Raw genomic sequence first — 17,623 nt, forward strand, 5'->3', positions numbered from 1 at the left:
CGTGGAGTATCTTTCCCATGTGACTGAGAAATGATGTCTGACACAGTGCATTGCTATCATACCAATTTGGGATAATGCTGGTAATAATATTTAACCTCTATGCATACATATGTGCACAATTGTCCAGTCATGTCCAACTCTCTGCGACCCTAGGGACTATAGCCCACCAGGCTCCTCTGTCCACGGGATTTTCCCAGCAAGAATACTGGAGTGGGGTGCCATTTCCTCCTCTAGGGGATTTTCCTGACCCAGGAATCCAACCCGAGTCTCTTGAGTCTCCTGCACTGGCAGACTGATTCTTTATCACTGAGCCACCTGGGAATCCCCTAACCTGTATAAAAGTGTTTATTAAGGGCCAGGCACTGTGCTGAGCCATTTCTATGTATTATTTCCTCAGCCCTTTATTTTTAAAAAATATTTATTTCTGTATCTGTTTATATGACTGTTTTGAGTCTTAGTTGTGACACGTGGGATCTTTTGTTGCAGTGCACAGGCTCCTCATTGCAGTGCAAGAGCTTGTGGGATCTTAGTTCCCCAAACAGGGGTTGAATCTGTGTCCCCTGCATCGCAAAGCAGACTCCTAACCACTGGACCACCAGGAAAGTCTCTTCAGTCCTTTATTACTACTGGTATCACACCATGCGAAGTTCCCTGGTGACTCAGTGGTAAAGAATCTGCCTATCGATGCTGGAGACTCAGGTCTGATTCCTGGGTCGGGAAGATTCCCCTGGAGAAAGAGATGGCAACCTCCGCCACCAACATCACCACGCTTACAGATGTGGAAAAGGAAGGGCTCATGGAGGGGAAGTAACTGGCCCAAGGTCGCCTTGCTCATAAGCGATGGAGCCAGGATTCAGACTGATTTTTATTGGACACGGGAAGCCTTACTCTTCATCCTTACTCTGTTGTCTCTCTTTACGAGACCCAGAAGCAGCAGCCGACTCTGCCTGGGTGCAGGGGGAAGGGGAGGTACCCCACGGGTGCTCGAGGAGCGCCAACTCTGCCTGGGTGCAGGGGGAAGGGGAGGTACCCCACGGGTGCTCGAGGAGCGCCAACTCTGCCTGGGTGCAGGGGGAAGGGGAGGTACCCCACGGGTGCTCGAGGAGCTGGAGGGTGCAGGCAGAGAGCAGGACACCGGCCCAGGGTCAGGGCAGGGACAGGTCAAGGAAAGCTAAATCTGCACGTGCACGGCTCGTCCACTCACAGGGTGTCGGAGCCGGAAACATGCAACCCCCCTCGTGTGCCCAGCCTATTCCACAGAAAGGGGAAACGGAGGCCACTGTCAAATGACAGTGCCCAGGTCTCCCGTGTCCTGTCCTGAGCTCTGTCTGCTGCCCCAGGACAGAAGCACAGAGCACGGCTGGCCTGGGCCCCTTCTCGAGGGAGGGCAGCGCTGTGAGCTCCGTGGGGGAATCTCCCTGGGCATGCGTGTCTGTTGGTGTCTTGGCAGAACTCATCTATGATGACGTCTTCTCCGTCTGGGAGACCATCTGGGCAGCCAAACACGTCTCATCCGCCCACTACGTCCTGTTCATCGCGCTGGCGCTGGTGGAGGTCTACCGTGACATCATCTTGGAGAACAACATGGATTTCACAGACATCATCAAATTTTTTAACGGTACCCACGTAATCAAGGTCTCATCCGAAGGGGGCAGGCTTCTGGAAGGCCCCTTCTTGGGTCCTGGAGAGGGATGGATGGAGAGTCCTTGAGATTGATTCAAGATGAAGGGGATGGAGGAGGCTTCTGCCCACCTCTGGTGGCTATTTCCCAGTGGATGAGTTGACATCTCGTAATGCTGAGTGCTCCACATGTGTTTCTCTCAGGGATCTGGCCGAAGGGGCCTAGGTGTTGACATCAGGCTCAGGGGCCAATCTTGTCTCTGCTGGGAGCGAGCTGTGCCATAGACATGTCACTTCCCCTCTCTCTAAACATCTGCTTCCTCACCTGGGAACAGGACGGAGGGTGTCTGCTTCAGAGGGTTGATATGTGGAGGGAAAGCAGACACAGGAAGGTGGCATGAAAAAGGCACAGTCTTGCCACCCGGGAGGTGTGTGACCTTGGGCAAGTGACTTCACATCTCCGGGCTTCAGATTCCTTGGGAATAAAATGGTACTGACACCTCCATCACGGAGATGTCAGAAGGATTAAATGAGACCACAGGGATGTCAGGCCCATCAGTCACGTGGCACTTGGCTCACAACTGTTGCTTTGAATAGAATCTGTTTAAAAAAAAAAGAAGCTGTTGCTATTATCACTATTAAAACATCTTCTTAAACTAAAGAAGGTTTTGGATAAAGCAAAAAAAAGAAAAAAGCCACCAGTGATGACCTTACACTGGAAACATTGTTAGTTATTATTATTAATATATTTTATATTTAAATAATATATAATAATTAAAATTATTATTATTAGAAAAAATTTCAAAGATAGTACAGAGAGTTTTCTGTACCTGTAACGCAGCAGCTGCTAATGTTAATATGTTACCTGATCCTCATACATGTATCACAACAAAGAAATTAATGCTGATATGGTACTAGCAACTAAATTAGACTTACTTGATTTCACTTGGTTTTTAACCAATGTCCTTTTTCTGCTCTAGGATCCAACCCAGAAAACCATGTTGCACTTAACAGGTTCATTTAAAAATGTTTATTTTTTCATTCAGTCTTTTCCAAACTTATGTATATGGTGGCTAAGCTATAGAGAATCTACCTGCCAATGCAGGAGACACCCAGAGACAATCCCTGGGTCGGGAAGATCCCCTCAAGAAGGAAATGGCAACCCACTCCAGTATTCTTGCCTGGGAAATCCCATGGACAGAGAAGCCTGGTGGGCTGCAGTCCATGGGGTTGCAAAGAGTTGAACACGACTTAGCGACTAAACAACAAGCATCACAGAATCCAGTTGCATCTAGGCTTTTTTCCACTTGATATTTTTAAAACCATTTTCCGTATAATAATTTTTGAGAAAGCAGAATATACCTCAAGCACCTGTTCATAACTTGCTGAACCATCCTTTCTAGTTTAACATCTACATTGGTTTTGGTTTGAGGTTGTAACTGAGAACTCAAAGCAATTCATATCTTAGCGTGGAGGCTCTCAAACTTTCTTAGTTCATAGCACCTCTAGCGTCTCTGTGAAATTTTCATGGCATCCCAGACTATTCAGTGACTATTGAATAATTAAGTCCAAACCACCTAATAAGTATATCTATCCTAGCAACTTAGTAGCCATAAATTTAGGATTGTTATTTTTCAAAGAGCTGATCATTGAGTGTTATTCCTGATAAAATGGCTATTTGTGCTTTCTCCCCTCCCCTTCCCATCTCCTGTTGCTTCCTTTCCTCTCTGCTTTGAAGCATCCACCGTGTGCCCAACATCGCTTTCTTAAAAGGTGCCCAGTCATTGTGTCTGTAGGAGGATGGTGAGAAGACCGAACACTTTTTTAAACACACACAGACACACAGTTTTTAAACAAACACACTTCATCCCGTTTGATCTCACAGTAACCTCGTGAAGTAGGTACTGTTACGGTTCCCATTTCACAGATGAGGAAACTGAGGTCTGGAGTCACAGGCCATCCCCAAAGTCTGTGCTTCCAGAGCCACTCTGGAGGTGATGCCGGTTGATGATGGGGATGGGGGTGCCCCAGAGACCTCTCAGGGTCTCTGCTGGAAGTGTGGCCCAAGGATAGACAAAGAGAAGGCTCATGTGATTCTGCCTTCCGCTCTTGCAGAGATGGCCGAGCGACACAACACAAAACAGGTCCTGAAGCTGGCCCGGGACCTCGTGTACAAGGTGCAGACCCTGATTGAGAACAAGTGAGGGCCGCGTCACCGCCCGCCCACCCGCCTGTCCCGCCTGCTTCTCCTCCCAGCCGCCCGGGGAGCAAGGTCCTGACGTCTGTTCCCGAGCATGGACTTCTGTGCAAAGAGAAAGCACCCCAACTTTGGCCACTGGGCAGGTGGGGTGGAGGGGTTGCCTCTTTGGTTCAGCCTTACGTTTTCTTGTTTGACCAAAGATCGCCCAAGCCTGGGATTTCTCCCTGGCGGGAGTTGGGGGTTGTTGGTGGGCAGAGGAACATCTCTGTTCGTGGTCTCCAGAATGGTCTCCTCCCCTTTCGCTCCCATCCCTCCAAGCTGTCTTGTCCGATGAGACTTGGGTTGGGAACTTTTCAGAAACGGGTATAGGAGAGGTCTGTGGGGCTGCCTCTGAGCTCTGAAGGGGCCTTTGGAGATGTTCCAGAGTGTGGCTGGGAGCAGATCACTGCTCTGCTGCTCAGTTCTTCTATGAAGGATGCTGCCCTGTGCCCTCAACCCTGTCGGGGGTTGAGCAGCATCTCTGGCCTCTCCCTGCTAGATGCCAGTAGCGCCCTCCGCCCCCCGTGCCCCACCCCCCCCCACCTTATGACATCCAGAACTTCTCCAGACATTGCCAGGTAGCCCCCCGTTTGAGAGCCACTGGCTTGGAGGAGGGCCTGCAAGTGTTTCTCCCTTCCCACTTTCTTTGTATCTGAGCCACCTGTGTCCTGAGACTCCCCCATTCAGAAAAGGCACATGGGGTCCTCTGCACATCTCTTCTGGGAGCGGGGATTTCAGTTGTGTTTTCTCATCTTTTCCTCCTCACCCTGGCCCTGGGAGAGACTTTTTTCTTCTTTCAACAAAAGGCTGTGAGAAGGGTCTGTAAGCTTGAAACAGGCCTCTTTATGGTCCTGCTCAGAGCCCTTGCTCCGGGCAGAGCAGAGCCCACATCCCCTTCCTCTCATCCTAGGGAGGACCTCGCCTCTCCTTCCTACATTGGGTCCGGAGTTCCAGAAGCTTGGAAGGTGTGTGTTGGTGCAAGCCACTTGTTCAAGGAGGCTGGCATTTCCTTAAGTGCCCTTGCTTACTCAGGACAAAGGGAAGAGAGGAGGACAGAGGTTGGCCAGGGGAGGGTGTGGCGGGTATTCTCCTTGGGGGAAAAAAAAAAATGAGCTGATGAACTGGCATTTGGGTCACAGCCCAGCCTGGAAATGGGCCCCTCCATGTCTTCACACAAAGGGTCACCAACCCCCTAAACAGACCCGAGGTGAGCTAGTTTACGCTGCCTACACGTCCTCCCGGGAGAGCAATCGTGCCAGCCCTTCTCTGCTTCAGAGAACGGACCAGAGTCAGGAGAAACAGAGAGAGTCCCAGAAGGATGCTCTTCCCAAGGATGGCAGGTAGGATTTTGAAGAGGAGAGGAGACTCATCAAGCACATTGAAACCTTGACAGAGGGGCCGCATCAGTCCTCCCATCCTGAGCAAACCAGGAAGGGGAGCAGTCCCTGCCTGGCGTGCTTGTGAAGGTGCTTCCCTTGGACCCAGCACTTTCGGCTGCATCAGAACTTCCTCCCAAGTGGGGTGTCCTGGGTGGGATGGATGAGAGATGGACCTCGCTTCCGAAGAGCGCTCTGTGCAAGTTTCATCTCCCCGCTCTGGCCCTCTGCCTTCCCGAGACGGGTGATCATGTACGAAATTTCCCTCTAGATAAGAGTTTTATTTTGCCATTCAACTCTTCACTACAGAGGATGTTATTTTAGCAAGACCCAGGTCCTAGACCTTCCGATTCGTATTTATTTTTTGACAGACTGGTCTGAAAGTACAGCACGAGATGTCTTCTCTGCCTTCTCTCGTGGTGTTCCAGAGAACGTCGTGGTTGTGATTTGAAACAATGCTTATTTATTTGGCTTACTGTGTTTGTTTGGGTCTCTGTACATTGTGTGTGTGTCCTTGTGTCCCCGAATCAAATGCGTGGGAGTCGTTTTATCTATGGAGTGCTCACCTTTTCTCAGTGTTGCCAACATATCTTATTACTGTTTACTGAAGAGTCGTGTCTATATATAGAGAAAATATATATAAACAGAATTGTGTGAACCTGGGTTATTTCTTGCCTCTGTGTTTGGGGATTTTCTCTTTGATTTGAAAGAAAGAAATGTTGGCTGCTGAAGAGTGCGTCCTCATACCCCAGTTGACCCAGACCCGGAGAGGGACAGATTCTCACGCTAGCTGCCTGGTCTGTTCCCAGAAAGTTCAAGGCTGGTGAAACTGGTCTCATCCTCTGTATCAGTTAGTTGTTACCACAAGTGACACTGTGTAACAAACCATGCCAAATCTTAGTGGCTTCAGACAGCCATTTATTTAGCTTGTGACGATTCGTTCTTAACATTTATTTATTCATTCATGTATGTGCAGCGCGTGGGACCTTCCGTTGCGGTGCCGCACCCTTCTTTAGCTGCAGCCTGGGGAACTCTTAGTTGCAGCACTTGGGGTCTGGTTCCCCAACTAGGGACTGAACCTGAGCCCTCTGCCCGGGGAGCTCCTTGTAGCCTCGAGCACGTGGATGCTGTCTGTCACCATGCCTTCACCTGAATGATGCTGTTCCCGGTTAGGACAACATGCTGGGTTTAGGCCCCTCTGGCTGCTCCACCATTTCCCTTCTAAACCATACTCTCTTCTTTGCACCTCAAGCTTTCCGCTTGGCATCTGGGAGAGTCCATGGGGACAGTTGAGAAGCACTTCCACAAAGAGTTGAGGAGGTCGCGACCATCCCATTTCAGAAGGGCCAGTGCCCATGTGTGCCATCCTGTTCCATCTTCCCCCTCCTCTCCCAGGCCTGAGGTTCCAGCAGCCTGGCAGAGAAGGGAGGTGAGGGTGCTGCTAAGGGGAGGGGGAGGAACTAGTTTAGATCTCTTCTCTTTTTTCAAACAGATACTCAAGTTTGAGAGACATTAGATCCATCAATCAATGAGTCTTCTCCCCAAGTTTTATGACAGCTTCTTCCAAACTCAAGTCACCTGCCATCCCCCTTTATGATTTGCGCCATATCTGTGTGCTATTGTATCTTAACTAGTTTTCTTTAAATCAACTCAGCTTTAAAAAAAAAAAACATTTATTTATCTCTTCATTTGGCCGTGCTTGGTCTTAGTTGCAGCACGTGGGATCTTTAGTTGCGGCATGTAGGATCCAGTTCTCTGACCAGGGATCGAACCTGGATTCCCTGCATCGGGAGCATGGAGTCCGAGCCGCAGGACCACCAGGGAGATCCCATAAATCAACTCACTTTTTAAACTTCAAGCTAAGAGCAAGTCAGGATCATTTGCATAAACAGAAGATGGTTGTAGAAATGAGTACCACTCTTTTACCAAAGTACTGTTTCCCACCAAAGGCTCTCCTGAAGCCTGCTCTCTCGCTGTTAAGAAGAGACGTAATTAGGGTCTGAGAGGTTAAAGGCATATTAGCACCAGACGAGCGTTCCTTCTTGGAGGACTTCAAGCAGGATTGATGTGGGAATGACTTTCTCACTGCACCAACTAAAATTACATTCTGTATCTTTGTCCACATGTTTGGGGAGTGATGACTTAGGATCCTAAGTCTGCCAGCTCCTGGCTATGTGATTTTGGACAAGTGATTTTACCTCTCTGAGCCTTGGTTTTCATTTTTGCAAACTGGTGGTAGGAATTCCCCCCTTGGGTGTGGATTCCCTGGTGGCTCAGATGATAAAGAATCCGTCTGCCATGCGGGAGCCCCTTGGGTTTGATCCCTGGGTTTGGAAAATCCCCTGGAGAAGGGGAACGACTACCCACTCCAGTATTCTTGCCCGGAAAATTCCATGGACAGAGGAGCCTGGTGGGCTCTAGTCTGTGGGGTCACACAGAGTTGGACACGACTGGGTGACTTAACACTTTTTTGGCTGTGGATTCAGTCCTGGCCCTCTTCTTTCACTGGGACCCTCTGGCCCTAGCATCACTGGGAACGATTTCCTGGTTGAGACCTCAGTTTCCCTGAGTTCCCATCATCGCTTGCTCAGGTTCTCAGGTGAGACTTTGAAACCTGAGAGGATACAGCTCCTGGAGAAGAGGGATGACTTAGGATCCTAAGTCATCACTCCCCAAATATGTGGACAAAGATACAGAATGTAATTTTAGTTGGTGCAGTGAGAAAGTCATTCCCACATCAATCCTGCTTGAAGTCCTCCAAGAAGGAACGCTCGTCTGGTGCTAATATGCCTTTAACCTCTCAGACCCTTATTACGTCTCTTCTTAACAGCGAGAGAGCAGGCTTCAGGAGAACCTTCGGTGGGAATGAGCTCTGAGCCCTGTCGGCTGTGACGGAGCCCCTTGAGAGGGGTATGGTGAGGCCGTCAGTTCCTGGCAGGAGCAAAGCCCATGCCGACTCTGCAGATTGCACTGGGTTCTGCTGACTCAGGGAAGGGCTCTCGGGGCTCTGTGCTGCTGGCTTTGAAGCCGCTGGAATCACTGAGAGCTTGAGCCCAGGACAGGTGTAGACTCTAGAGGGAGTGCAATCAGATCCTCGGAGTCAACCTAGCAGAATTCAGATGACCCTCCGAACCCTGCAGTGCCCTGGGGACTTTCCATTACATCAGGGCTTTAGGCAGGGCTCCTCGGGTATCTTCCTGGCATCCTTTACTCAGACTTGTGGAGCAAGCACAGTGGTTTCCAGCCTCTGTAGAGGCAGGGCTCCTCCAAACAAAGAGCGCCTCCTATTATGAAGAAGAGAAAAATGAGACGGATCCCTCTGTCTCTTGTCAAATAAAGATGGTGTCTGTGAAAATGCTTCTGCTTCATAGGCTGAAGAATCGCTCCCTTTGGCACTGCTGAAATTGTTGAGAGAGAAAATGAAAGGGAACTTCCCCTGCGGTCCAGTGGTTAGGACTCCACACTGCCCGAGGGCCTAGGTTGAATCCCTGGTCAAGGAACTAAGATCCTCCTAGCCATGCTGCGTGGTCAAGAGTGATGATTAAGGAACTTGGATGGCAGGGGACTGTTGTAAGGTTATTACACAGAGGAGGCCGCTCATCTCAAGCGCAGGTGAGTGACCTGAGGCTGTTTGGGCTTCTTCTTGTTGGCATCTATCTGCTTGCTGCTTTTTGCACTGGGGATGCTGCTTAGGGTTCCTGAAATCTTCCCACTCAAGCTTGACCTTCATCAACATGCTTCCGATGACACTTGAAACTTACCAGGGGTCTTCAAGTCCATCTGCACACCATGGGGTGGCTTCCTAGGTTTTCTATTACCTTATTCCGTTATTCTGTGACTTTTTAAAAGTAATTATAGTCCTTATTTTCTGAGAGATGAATGCAGGCTGCATTCTCAGTGGCCGATGTGTTTTTCAAAGTTATAGAATTGCTGTAATAATATAGTACTGTTGTTTACCGATGGTCTTAGTTGAATGCTTAAAGCCAAAAGAGTTTGATGAGCTGGGTCAGGGCAGAGACGTCTTTCTGCCTCCATCACAGAGTCTGACAGCCCTGGATTCAAGTCCCAGCTCTGCCACCAATCAGCTGTGTGACTTTGGGCAAGTGACCCCGTCTCTCTGAGCTACAGTCTTCACTTCTGTGAAATGAGGATAACAAAGTTTCCCTTAAGGAGAGGAGTTGGGCATTGAAAGTTTTTCACTTTCTTGGCATCCTTGCCCTATTCCAGGACCAGCAACTTCTCCCATCTTCTGGGAAACTATATCACCTACATTATAACTATGGCCTTCTAGTCTAGATTGCTGACAGCCCCTCTCCCCAGGGGGACCCATGTCCCAGTCCTGGCCAGTCAGCTTCCTTCCCTGGGAAGAGTGGTTCACACTTTCTTCCGGTGCAGCCACAAGCTAGAGGGATACCAGCCTGGAGCTGCCTGTCACCACGTGTCCTGCGGGTAGGGGAGCAGCGTGGCTGGATCCAGGCAGTCAAGTGAAATCCTTAGCGCTCCATCTGTGTCCATCTCACGGCCCTGCTCTCCTCCATGCTGGTTTATACAGGTCCCAGGCCCGTCTCTGAACCAGTCACTCCGACCATTCCTGATTGGCTAAAAGTTCTCATTTGTCCATCTTAAAGCCTGGAGCAGTCAGAAAGTGACTGAGGGTCACATCCAAAGGGAGGATTAAGGTGCTGCTCCCAAAGCAGGGCACTGGGTCATGATCAGCAAAGGTAAGAGGCTGACCCCAGCACCCCGTGGCAGAGAGAGCAGTGTGGAGCTGTGAAGAGACCGACTGTGGGGCTCAGAAGTCAGCGTGGCCAGAGGGAGAGGCGCGGGGTCAGGTGGGTGACAAGAAAGAAGCCAAAGAGAGAGGTCAGGACTGGATCTCAAGGGGCCTCGTGTGCCCCAAGTAACGGTGAGGTTTCACATCAGTGGGGTTATTTGCATGAAGGGGTGAGACAGGTCCTTAACGCCTGACCCCACTCCCCGCCGAATCCCCACCCCAACACTGGACCAGCTCTCATTTATAAGGAGACGTTCTTATTGATGGGAAATGAATACTTTCCAGATTCACCAAGAGGAGGAGTTACAGAAAGGGAGGGAAGAGAGAGAGAATATCCACACATCCGTTAAAAGGTGTAGTATCTGAGTGACAAGGATCCAGAATTCCCCCCAGGCACTTTTCATGAAGAGGTTTATGCTCACCACAATCCTCCTGTGGGGTCAGGATTACAGTAATAATAGCTAAAGTTTGCCTAACATATCCTAAGGGCTTTATTTATACACAGCATCTTAATTCTCATAACTGCCCTCCGAGGTAGGCATTATTTCAACCCCCTGCCCCACCCCATTTTATAGAAGTTATACGCTGAGGTCCAGAGAGATGAGGCGATTTGCCTGAGGCCACACGGCAAGCAAGCAGCAGAGGTGGGATTTGAACCTGGGGGTGTGGTGATTTCATGCAACTCTAGCGTGGGCTCCTTTTGCTCCTCCTGAGATATTTTTATTTGGTCGTTTCTGGCACCAGGATGATGCTCCCAGTATCACTGGAGAAGAAGATGGTCCTCCGCTGGACCTCGGTCACGTGGGGCCGCCTGATCACAGGCAGGAGGCTGGCCAGGACTGCGTTGAGGATGGCGGTCATGTAGCCCCAGCCTAGCTGGCACTGACCACCGTGGTACATGGAGGAGGCTACGCAGGCTTCCTTGGCGAACGGCGAGGCCACGCTGACGGGGAAAACCAGCAGGCCCACGACGGTGGCGATGGCTAGAGGCAGCAGGAAGGAAAGCCGGTGTGTCGGTCATGGGGCTCTGGGCTGACCTTCCATCCCAGTCCTCCCATCCACTCACTTGTCATCCATCAGCCATTCACTTACTCATTGGCTCATCCATCTATTCAGTAGATGATCCATCCATCCATCAGCTCATCCACCTACTTACACACCCCACTCCACGCACCCACCAACCCACCCATCCGTCCATGTATTCATTCCTCAAAACTGTAAGGGGCTCTGTGGAAAGCACTAGTGATACTAAGCAAATGAACCAGACACCTCCTCACTTTGGAGGCAGTCCCACCGCAGGAGAGTCACATGACCTCCAACCCCTCTTCAGCCACACTTGTCCACTTGGAGTTCCTCGACTGTGCCTTGCTCTCTCGTCTCTCTATGCCTTTGCCCCCTGATGTTCCCATTACCCGAAATGCCCTTCCACATTTGGTTAACTTCCCACTCATCCTTCCAGATTCATCTCAGTGATGCCTCCTTCAGGAAGCCTTCCTTAACACCCCCTCCAAACACTGAGTCAGGTACCTCTTGGAGTTTTTCCTTGCATCCTGTGCTCATCCTATTGTGCCAAATATCCACCGAGTTATAACTGCCACCCCCACTAGACTCTGTGCAAGCTGCCGACAAGGACTGTGTCTCCATTCATTGACCCGACAAATATCTAGTGAACTCTGTGTGCGGAGCACTGTGTCAGATGCTGGTGATGTCAAGGCAGACGTGTCCTTGACCCCACAGAGCTGATGTTCTCGTGGAGAGAGATGCACAACAATCAGCTAGGCAGATGAGATATTTCAGGCTATGAAAATAGACAGCAAGGCAAGAGGAAGGAGACTCTAAGGAGAGGGGAGCTCCCTGACCTTGAGGTCATGGGAGACCCCACTGAGAGAGGTGTTTGAGCAGTGCCCTTCATAAAGTGGGAGGAGCAAGCTGTGAAGATCTGAGAAGAGAACATTCCAGGCAGAGGGAACAAGCTTGGTGCTTATGAGCAACAGAAAGCAAGCCAGTGTGCTCAGTACGTGCTGAGCCTGGCAAAGCCAGTTAAGAGATGAGGTCAGTGAAGGAATAAGGGCCTCCTCAATGGAGCCTCATCGGTAACAGGAAGTCATTGACATGGTGGCTTGATCTGATTTCAGTTTTAACAGGTCTCACTTGGCAAACAGACTCTAGGGGACAAGGGTGGCAGCAGAGAGATGCATGAGGTGGTCACTTCTAATCCAGGTGGGAAATGGTGGAGAATTAATTGGATGAGGGTTACCACCAAGACCTGAGCTAGATCATCCAAAGCTGATGTGTGAATTAGAGAAAACCAATCCTCTGGGCTTGGGGGCTTTCGAGGTGGCTCAGTGATAAATGATCTACCTGCCAAGCAGGAGATATGGGTTTGATCCCTGGATTGGGAAGGTCCCATGGAGAAGGAAATGGCAACCTACTCCAGTATTCTTCCCTGGAGAATTCCATGGACAGAGGTACCTGGCGGGGTACAGCCCATGGGGTCACAGAAGTGTTGGACAAAACTTAGCGACTAAACAACAGAAATAACAATAATTATTCTGAGCAAACGCAGCTCTCAGCCCTCCCAGCCTCAGCCGGATGCCCTTGTGTAGTGCACAACCTGCCCAACTGTATATGCTGGTCCTGGTAAAAACGATGCAAAGTGGATGCATAGGAGAGAAACAAAGGAAGAAAACTTTTAGGACTGGGGTTGGATAAGGGCAAGAGAGGGTGATGTTAAGGATACCATTCCCTACCCCCAATTTCTGGCTTGTTAAAGGATCAGGAATAGTCTGCAGGTGTATGGTTTAACTCTGAGATTCAACCAGGAGGCAAGTCTCTGCTTACAGGCTCGCTCATCCATTCACCCGTTCATTCCAAAAACATGTCTGGAACACTTATACGTGACACCAAATTTACCTGCTGTGGCTTGTACCCCTGGCACTGAACCACTGCCCCTCCGTGGACACAGTCCTTTGGGGGCAAGGGCCCAGGACAGGAGGAGAATTGCACTGAAAGCCAATAGGAGCCAGCCTCCAAGGAGCATTGCAGCTGAAACCTGCCAGGAAGAGAGAGGAGGGACAGTGTCGACTGGGTGGGGCAGTCACGCACTCCCTCTGCTTAACTGATCAGCTGCTGAGTCCTCAAAACCCCACAAGGTCTATGCTATTATTATCCCTGTTTTGTGGTTGTTATTGTTCAGTCACTAAGTCGTGTCTGACTCTTTGCAACCCTATGGACTGTAGCATGCCAGGCTTCCCTGTCCCTCATTATCTCCCTGAGTTTGCTCAAACTCATGTCCATTGAGTCAGTGATACCATCCAACCATCTCATCCTCTGTCATCCCCTTCTCCTCCTGCCCTCAGTCTTTCCCAGCATCAGGGTCTTTTCCAATGAGTCGGCTCTTCACATCAGGTGGCCAAAGTATTGGAGCTTCAGCTTCAGCTCCAGTTCTTCTAAAGAATATTCAGGGTTGACTTCCTTTAGGATTGGCTGGTTTAATCTCCTTGCTGCCTAAGAGACTCGCAAGAGTCGTCTTCAGCACTACAGCTCAAAAGCATCAATTCTTCAACGCTCAGCCTTTGTTATGGTCCAACTCTCAAAGCCGTACATGACTACTGGAAAAAACATAGCTTTGACTATATGGACCTTTGGCAGCACAGTGATGTCTCTGCTTTTTAATATGCTGTCTAGGTTGTCATAGCTTTCCTTCCAAGGAGCAAGCGTCTTTTAATTTCATGGCTGTGGTCACAGTCCACAGTGATTTTGGAGCCCAAGAAAATAAACCTGTCACTGCTTCCACTTTTTTCCCTTCTATTTGCCATGAAATGATGGGACTGGATGCCATGATCTTAGTTTTTCTCATGTTGTTTTAAGCCAGCTTTTTCACTCTCCCTTTTCACCCTCATCAAGAGGCTCTTCTTCACTTTCTGCCATTAAAGTGGTATCATCTGCATATCTGAGGTTGTTGATAATTCTCCTGGCAATCTTGATTCCAGCTTTTGATTGATCCAGCCTTGGCTTTTTGAATGATGTACTCTGTATACAACCTTGGTTCCCTGGTGGCTCAGATGGTAAAGCGTTTGCCTGCAATGAGGGAGACGTTCAATCCCTGGGTCGGGAAGATCCCCTGGAGTAGGAAATGGCAACCCACTCCAGTACTCTTGCCTGGAAAATTCCATGGACTGAGGAGCCTGGAAGGCTACAGTCCCTGAGATCTCAAAGAGTTGGACACAACTGAGTGACTTCACTTTGTATACAAGATGTACTTTGTTTTACATATAAACAAACCGGATTATAAGGAGTTGGAGTCATTTGCCTCAGGGCACACAGCTAATTAAGCCCTCAGTTCAATTCAGTTCAGTCGCTCAGTCCGACTCTGCGACCCCATGAATCGCAGCACGCCAGGCCTCCCTGTCCATTACCATCTCCCAGAGTTCACGCAGACTCACGTCCATCGAGTCCGTGATGCCATCCAGCCATCTCATCCTCAGCCGTCCCCTTCTCCTCCTGCCCCCAATCCCTCCCAGCATCAGTCTTTTCAATGAGTCAACTCTTCACATGAGGTGGCCAAAGTACTGGAGCTTCAGCTTTAGCATCATTCCTTCCAAAGAAATCCTAGGGTTGATCTCCTTCACAATGGACTGGTTGGATCTCCTTGCAGTCCAAGGGACTCTCAAGAGTCTTCTCCAACACCACAGTTCAAAAGCATCCATTCTTCGGCGCTCAGCCTTCTTCACAGTCCAACTCTCACATCCATACACGACTACTGGAAAAACCATAGCCTTGACTAGACGGACCTTAGTCGGCAAAGTAATGTCTCTGCTTTTGAATATGCTATCTAGGTTGGTCATAACTTTTCTTCCAAGGAGTAAGTGTCTTTTAATTTCATGGCTGCAGTCACCATCTGCAGGGATTTTGGAGCCCAAAAAATAAATTAAGCCCTGGAGATAGAATTAAGACCTGCATTTACCACCTTCCCTGGTAGCTCAGACAGTAAAGCGTCTGCCTACAATGTGGGAGACCCAGATTCGATCCCTGGGTTGGGAAGATCCCCTGGAGAAGGAAATGGCAACCCACTCCAGTACTCTTGTCTGGAAAATCCCATGGACTGAGGACCCTGGTAGGCTACAGTCCATGGGGGTCGCAAAGAGTCGGATATGACTGAGTGACTTCACTTTACCACCTTACCTTCTCTTTACTGAATACCTGCTATACAGCAGGGTCACCAGGAGAGGCACCTTTGTATTGGTTTTGGAGGCTGTGTAATCTCCCTTAGAGGGGCTTCCCAAGTGGCATAGTGGCAAAGAATCCGCCTGCCAGTGCAGGTGACGCAAGAGTCCCTGGGGTCAAAAAGAGTCAGACTGGACTAAGCACGCACACAGTCTTGCTTAGAGGTGCTGAACTGGGAGTCCCAACCCATTGTCCCGATTGTTGAATTGGTAATTCACATCAAAACAGAGACTTTTGACATCTTAGCTGTGGTTTTCAAACCTAGCGGTGCTTAGAGGGTGACCAGTAGGTGTGTATAGGTTGTGCACTGCACAACTCTAGGAGACGCCTTTGGGAGCCATCACAGAAATGCCTACTGATTACAGTAATTCTCCAGCAGATGGCAGTACAGTGTCCTGAGGAAGGGGCACCATTTCCTAATCTGTATAAAGGCACTGCATGGGTCAGCAGCTGCCTTCAGAATCACCCTGGGTGTTTGCTAAAATTCACATAGCCAGACCCCACCCCACACCTACAGAGTCAGAAGTTGGAAGGGAGGTGCAGAACTTGGCTTTTTTTTTTTTTCTTTGCGCTGATGCATTTGAGAATGCCCTGCTCCCAACCCCTCGAAGCTACAGTGCATTGACAAGTCCACGTCTCACCTTCCAGGCGAAGTCAGGAATATCATCCAGGGACTGGACGGCCCCACAGCTCTGGTTCCAGCTGTCGCCTTGAGGCCAGGAGCAGTAGGCGAGGACACCGAAGGAGAAGGTGGTGGTCTGGAACCAGGCAGGGGAGACGAGGCTGACGGCCGAGATGCAGGTGAGGGAAAGCCCCAGAGCTGCCCACACACTGCCCACCATCAGGGCATGTCAGCGACCTAGGAGTCAACAGACAAGATTTGTGGAAGGGGGAAAACGGGGTCTGGAAAGGATGTCCCCGTTTTTCCCACCAGCCAGGCATCTGGTCCTGTCTTTGGCTCCCAGGTCATTAGCCTCGCTTTGGCCTGGGACCCACTGGGACGTCTTCACAACTGGGGTGGAGCTCCTCCCTAACACATTCTGGAAGTCGAAACTCCAGATTTTGGAATAAACGTTAGTGCTGACACAGACTTCGGCACACAACCAGTCCTCCTGGGAAATGAACATCGCTGGTCCATGCAAGCCCCCTCTCGTGTCTCGCTCATTTATTCGTCTGTTTCTTCATTCATTCACTCTGCCTATCACGCCTTGCACTGTCCCTGAGGTCTGCTTCTACAGAGAGAGGGGACCTTTCTCAAACTCACACACAGATGTTGGGTTTCTAGCAACCACCCTGCTCATCGGCTGCCTCCTCCCAATCTCTGACCATTATTTAATGTTTATCTTTTTGTTTGGAGGCATTTTTGCAAAACGGATACTGTTCGGTCTGTGTGTATTTTCCATGTGCATAACTGGCATTGCTTTATTGCTGTTTCATGTGTTATCACAGAGGTCAGGTGGCACCTGGACTCATCCTTAAATGTCTCCAAATCATAGGATGCCAAGAGTTATTTAGTTTTCAATTCTTCTTCAATCCTTCAAGGAGAAAGTTTCTGTAAGAGCTGCAGGGTCTTAAACACCCCCCAGTCATCTGTCAGTCTCCTCTGTTGAAAGACGGGGAGCCTTGAGGAGGCAACGGAGTCTAGTGAGGCTTGGGGGATGAGGTTGGACTTTTCTTGCATTTGTTGTAATGGTTTTATTCTATTTACTAGTTATCTATTTGACATTTAAATTTATGTTAATGAGAACTCGAGTAGCTTTCAAGTTGGGTCTTACCAAAATAATAATAGAGTGTTGGAGGAGGAGGCTAAGGCAGGAAGGTGGTTTGCTAATAGCCAAAGTTGTCATTGATGGTCAGAAGCAAGGTCCAGAAGGGCTGAGGCAGCCCAGGGGCACCCAGGGTCAGAAGCCACTGAGCCAACCAAGGACATCAACACAGACCTTCCAGGACCAACGCTCTTCAACCTTGGGTTTCACTTTGGGACCCTAAGCCCAGCCAGCACATTACACTTGGCCAGAGTCCTGGGCTTGGAGGCCAGCCAGTCCCTCTAGCATTTCCCAGCTGTGTGCCTTGGAGCAAGTTACCCCATTGCCCTATGGGCCTCAGTTTCTCCGGGCCTCAGTTTCTCCATCTGTAAAAGCAGATTCCAAATCCAGGGGGCAGATAGTGTTGGGTTCGATCACTGAGCAGGGCGATGAGGTAGAAAGAAACACACGAACCACCACGCTTCCCCGGGGTGACCTCGGGGAGGTCACCTCATCTCTCTGGAAATGGGGCCATCTGGGTTGTTGTGAAGGTTCTTGGGGGTCAGATGCAGCTGTGTTGCAGGGAGAGGGGGCTGAGCTAAGCCTGAGAACAGAGGTTGGGGTTAGGTGGCACACACATATT

The 17,623-nt window shown here is 49.8% G+C and overlaps 2 protein-coding genes across 2 annotated transcripts in view; one reads left to right on the forward strand and one right to left on the reverse strand.

Annotated features, from left to right (window-relative positions):
- The window catches only part of SGSM1 (small G protein signaling modulator 1), a 48,968-nt gene extending 45,144 nt beyond the window's left edge, over window positions 1–3,824 (forward strand). The window contains exons 24-25 of the mRNA XM_068989626.1: window positions 1,451–1,618; window positions 3,736–3,824. Of these exons, the coding sequence (XP_068845727.1) occupies window positions 1,451–1,618; window positions 3,736–3,824 (257 nt within the window). The remainder of the gene's footprint in view (window positions 1–1,450; window positions 1,619–3,735) is intronic.
- A 6,905-nt stretch (window positions 3,825–10,729) lies between these two features.
- LHFPL7 (LHFPL tetraspan subfamily member 7) lies at window positions 10,730–16,077 on the reverse strand. The gene is made up of 3 exons (XM_068989472.1): window positions 15,877–16,077; window positions 12,923–13,061; window positions 10,730–10,992 (listed from the first exon to the last, which is right to left on the reverse strand). Exons 1-3 carry the CDS (start codon window positions 16,075–16,077, stop codon window positions 10,730–10,732), a joined length of 603 nt encoding a protein of 200 aa, XP_068845573.1.
- Between the last annotated feature and the right edge of the window lie 1,546 nt (window positions 16,078–17,623).

Source organism: Capricornis sumatraensis, chromosome 17 (assembly GCF_032405125.1).
Source record: "Capricornis sumatraensis isolate serow.1 chromosome 17, serow.2, whole genome shotgun sequence".
Lineage (NCBI taxonomy): Eukaryota > Metazoa > Chordata > Mammalia > Artiodactyla > Bovidae > Capricornis > Capricornis sumatraensis.